Source organism: Silene latifolia, chromosome 8, assembly GCF_048544455.1.
Source record: "Silene latifolia isolate original U9 population chromosome 8, ASM4854445v1, whole genome shotgun sequence".
NCBI classification, from domain to species: domain Eukaryota; kingdom Viridiplantae; phylum Streptophyta; class Magnoliopsida; order Caryophyllales; family Caryophyllaceae; genus Silene; species Silene latifolia.
Genome location: NC_133533.1, coordinates 32,185,715 through 32,190,966, shown reverse-complemented (window position 1 = coordinate 32,190,966; position 5,252 = coordinate 32,185,715). Strand labels below are relative to the sequence as shown.

General features: G+C 29.9%; 1 protein-coding gene across 3 annotated transcripts; it reads right to left on the bottom strand.

Annotated features, from left to right (window-relative positions):
- Positions 1-254: 254 nt before the first annotated feature.
- LOC141596713 (RING-H2 finger protein ATL64-like) lies at positions 255-2,029 on the bottom strand. 3 transcript variants are annotated; one of them, XM_074416956.1, is made up of 4 exons: positions 1,959-2,029; positions 1,460-1,660; positions 909-1,006; positions 255-696 (listed from the first exon to the last, which is right to left on the bottom strand). In XM_074416956.1, exons 2-4 carry the CDS (start codon positions 1,616-1,618, stop codon positions 396-398), a joined length of 558 nt encoding a protein of 185 aa, XP_074273057.1. In that variant the 5' UTR covers positions 1,619-1,660; positions 1,959-2,029; the 3' UTR covers positions 255-395. The 3 variants fall into 3 exon arrangements, 2 of the variants coding, with proteins under 2 accessions (XP_074273057.1, XP_074273056.1); XM_074416955.1 differs by lacking the exon at positions 1,959-2,029 and adding an exon at positions 1,851-1,939; XR_012522564.1 differs by having other exon boundaries at positions 529-696; positions 909-1,002; positions 1,851-2,015.
- Positions 2,030-5,252: the final 3,223 nt, after the last annotated feature.

Genomic DNA, 5,252 nt, shown 5'->3' with positions numbered 1-5,252 from the left:
AGTACCATGTTTGGTTGAGATTGTTCCTTAGATTTTGGAGGATGTCTTTGTGTAACGGATTTTATTTAACATTTTTGTACATTTTTTGTATTTGCTTTACGAGTTTTTTCTTATCTTGCATTCTATAATTAAATTCCACTCTTTTGTTTAATCAAGTATCGCAGCTGCTACCTTGGTTTCGTTCATAGTGTACCTTTGTATATATGATAGACTGCAAATCATATACTGTGACCAATTGATCCAAGATTTGAATAAGAAATGGCTTAAAGATTACTTCCTTTTTAAGACCAACGGAGCCAACCCAACCAGTCAGCATGAATAGTTTACATCCAGTAAATGTGCAAAATCAATTTCACTATAAATTGCAACCTCTTAAAGATTCACCTTTACATTTGTCAGCTGAAACCTGGGTTCTGGGATGTTGAGTGGTCATCGGGTTGGTTACCTGCATTTCGATTTCCTGTTGAATGTGTCGTAGGAATATGAGCATGAGGAATGTTAGAAAGCGGATCACTTATTGAGACCGACCTGGTGTGGTTTAGGTCGAGAGATTCATGTACCGATAGACGGCAAACTGGACAGGTAGATTGCTTCATTAGCCACAGATCAATGCAGGATAGGTGAAAACTGTGACCACATTTCGGCATCAGTCTTAGTATTTCTTTTTCTTCGTAATCTCCTAAGCAAATTGAACACCTGATTGTGACATGAGCGGTATTATTATTGATTACTACCGATTAGCTTCCATAGAACAACATCATTACACTCTTAATACACAGAGATTAAATTTAGAAAATGAAATTCCCATCTTCCTTTTAAAATGCTTACTAATATATGTCTGAATTCCTCATTTTGCGAGTTTCAGTTGGATGATGCAAATTTCAATGTTACAGTAAAAGGTTACTCACTGCGCATCATCGTCTGAACCAAAAGCATCTCGGTGAAATTTCATTGTGGGAATCGCAGCAACCACGATTGGTTCAAGAGCATCAGTCCTGTGTCCTGGCTATCAGTAAAAGTAAAAGCCAATGAACAGCATTATCAATTTTATCATCTTAGTAATATTGCAATATTGCAACAGTAAAAAATAAGTCAAGAAAAGGTTTCACCTTTTTACCAGAACAGATAAATTTATCATGATTCAATCAATGATTAGAAAAGATAGTCTGACACTGACAGATGATAAAATAGAGATTTACTGTCACAGAAATACAGTAACTAATGCTAAATCCAGAATCTATACCACACAGTAAAACATCCAAATTCCAAAACAGTTGTGTTGATGAATTGTCGAAAAGACGATCTTACAGTAAGAAAGCACGAGTTTTTCAGATTCCAGTTTAAGCTCTCAACTCGAAACATTCAATATTTATTTACCCACAGACCCTTAAATCACTAGATGATGCAAAATGAAACATCAAAATCATATGCATTGTGATAAAGAGAGTAGAGAATATACCTGCTCAATGTCGATTTCGGGTTCCGGGTCAAAAGTAGTCCTCCTTGGATCTGCCACCCTGGTTCTCCCACAGATAAGCCTTGTACATACAAACAGTATGAAAGTGGAACTCATCCCAAAACCTATGATTGTTGTAACCAAATTTACATTTCCAATCATTGTTGTATTCCAGTTAATCTCTTATATCATTTGCTAGAATCTCTGTGTAAAACCCAAAAATACAAAAATCAAGATCACTCACAAATCTGAATTATTTTTCATATTTTGTTTCTTCTTAACTATTATTGGTGCATATTTTCATAATCACATGCATATTTTGTTTTGCTTGTAAACTAGCATAACAATTTCCCAACAACTTCAACAAACAAACAAAAAATATTAATAATATGACCTTGGATTTATCAAATTTAAGATAAATCTCCACTAATTTAGAGAAGATTAGAACAATGTACTGCCCAAAAATAGAAGGATTTAAATTTGAAAGAAAATGGAACTACACATTTGGAATCCTAATCCCTTGGGATGCACTCAAGCTAGAGTTTGACATAGGGTCAATGAATTATTAATGTGCAAGTTCCCCTATTTAAATAAGGAAAATAGTGTATAAAGTACCCATACAAAATTCACTTGGTAAATTTCTATGTATATGGAGTATATTTTAACAAAGCGTCTTGCTTGTGAGTTGTGACGGGTATATTTCGCCACAAACTGAAGACGGGGTAAAATGTAACCCATTTAAGACGAAAATGTAACCATTTTAATTAAAAAGTTACCAGAACAATTTCTTAAGCTATAATAATTTGTCGTTAAAATGGTCACATTTTACCGTTAAAATGACGACATTTAACCCGTCTTTAGCTTGTGACGAAAAGTGTCCATCTTCAATGAGAATTGGTGATATTTTAATATTTCAAGGAGTAAGGTATGTATGGTGGGTGAAGGTGATAATGAAGCGAGACAATTTGCGAGCAATTCAGCTTGGTTAAAGCTCACTGTGGATCTTTAAGTCGAACAAGGTCGAGCTCGGCTCATAAAGCTTGCGAGCAACTCAATATTAAGGGTAAGATTATTGGTAGTCTTGACACAAGACTCACTCAAGACTACCAAAAATCTACCAAAGTTTCAAAAAAGAAAGTTTTAAGTTGAGTCTTGAAAATCTAAGACTCAACATAAGACTTTGGGTGAGTTTTGACCCACTTTCAAAGAAAATTATCCAATGAGTGGATCACATGTGTCATTTTTTTTCTTAAGTGTGTAAAAAACAAAGTGAAATGAAAAAGTAGAATCTGACGGATAATATATGAAATTTGTGGTGCGTCTGATCGGAATCTAAACAGTAAATAAATAATAAAAGTTAGGGAAAAACTGATTTACCATACTGTTAAAAACTTTTATGACTCTTTCTAATAATTATACATTTACTCGTAATTTTAGTACACTATAATTTAGTTATTTTATTGTTTAATGAATTTTTTTTTGAGTATCCAAACGATTAAAACTGTCATTTGATTTTGGTGGCATAGAAGATGGGAGTGGATCTATTCTAAGACTATCCTCAAGTAAGGTCAATTGCTAAGTCATGATTTTATTTGATCACTTTAATCACTAGTTAAGGATCAAATTAGCATGACCTCTTTGCCAAAGAGGTCAATTGGTGACCTCTTCTTCACCTTATTGACCCAATTGATGACCTCCTAGGTGGTACTTTCTAGTTGGTTGGAGAAAAATGGAAAGAAAAAGAAGTTTTTGGTGGGGCAGGGAATGATTGACAAGTTTTCCATTTCAAATTTTTTCGTTTCATATCAAAATACAATGGAGTGAACTGATAAATATTAATAAGGTGCAAATTTTAAAAGTATAAATCATCCTATATACTAAGAGAATACATACAAATTCTCTAAAGTTTTCTCTCCAAAGTGCTCAAACTTATATATGGAAACAAATTAGATTTTCATTTATTAAACTAATTTTTCATTTAAATAATCTATACATAAATATTGTATCTCCTATTATTAACTTCGTGAAAAAAAAAGTTTTTTTTTTAAAAAATTTGATGTAGTTAAAATATTTTCATAAAAAACACAATTCATGGAATTATTCAATTCTTTTGATTAATTTTAATATTAGTTATTTTCTATAAAAATTCGCGAGATATAAATCTAAAGTCTATAACTAATCTATATATCAATACTATATATTAATTTCAGAAACCAAGGGACTTCAATGTAATTAAATAAATTTATACAATTTAATTATACTATATAGTTTTAATCAATAGCACTGTGCGATGGACCTGAACAAAGGACTTCAATGTAAATATTATATAGTTTTGGTTGAATTATAAATTTAGAGAACACGGAATATGGTAATTTTCCTTAAAATAAATATGCCTCATTTATTGTATTAATTAGTATAAGGATGTTAATTACTTTAACATAAACAAATATAATATAAGTATATTATATTTTGAAAACTATTAAAAAGTAAATAAATAAAGCTATATTTCCAAAAAAATATAATATTCCATAATTATTTCGACTTAATTAATTTAATGCATATATGTAATATATTTAATACATATATGTAATATATTTATTTCGAGTAGTGAGAGTAATAAAAGTAACCTTAATTGGATATAGTAATCACTCATTGGATACTTAAAGAGTAAAAGTAATTCTGTTAGTAGTGAAAAGAATCGTAGTAACATTGGATATAGTAATATGATAGTAATCACTCATTTGAATAGTTAAAGTAATAATATTAGCAGCAAACGGGAGTAGTGAAAATAACAGAAGTAACAACGGGAGTAGTGAAATTATTGCATATATGTAATATATTTAATACATATATGTAATATATTTATTTCGAGTAGTGAGAGTAATAAAAGTAACCTTAATTGGATATAGTAATCACTCATTGCATACTTAAAGAGTAAAAGTAATTCTGTTAGTAGTGAAAAGAATCGTAGTAACATTGGATATAGTAATATGATAGTAATCACTCATTTGAATAGTTAAAGTAATAATATTAGCAGCAAACGAGAGTAGTGAAAATAACAGAAGTAACAACGGGAGTAGTGAAATTATCAATAATAATGTACAAGTAGTGAAAGTAACAATAATTAGGTAACAATAATTACGGCGGGGGTAATGAAAGTAAAAGTAATAATAACGAATGTAATAAAAGTAACAATTCTAAGAACAAAAGGAAGTATATATGAAAAATTAGCTAAGCAATCGATTTAAGTAAAATATTAATAGCGGGAGTAGTGAATTTGTCTCATAATTTATTTTACTGTAATTTTAAGATATAATTCGTACCATAGAAAAATATAATAATGATATTTAAGAGTTATTCAACTTTAAAATAGTTTTAGTTAATTGAAAATATATTTTAATGCTAAATACAGGTAGCCCGGGCGAAGCCGGGCACCCATACTAGTATACATAAAAGAGAGTTTTTTCGAGCGATTCTAGAGCGTCCACATCATCAAAAATTAATTTAGGAAAGTTTCATAAATAATATTTTCCACATAAAAAATAAAGTGGAGAATCTTTTAATTATTATAATATCTATATTTTCTATTTTATATTCATGAGAAGTTTCTAATTTTTATATAAAAACTTTGACATTTCATCTGGCAAAAAAATGTCGTTATAAAAATTATGAAAATAATATAATTAGATTCGTGGCAAAAAATGCTTTCATTAGAGTATAGATTTCGTATGATTTGCGCATATGAGTATTAAAGATGGTATACTTCTTTTAATATGTTATATGTCCCACATTGAAA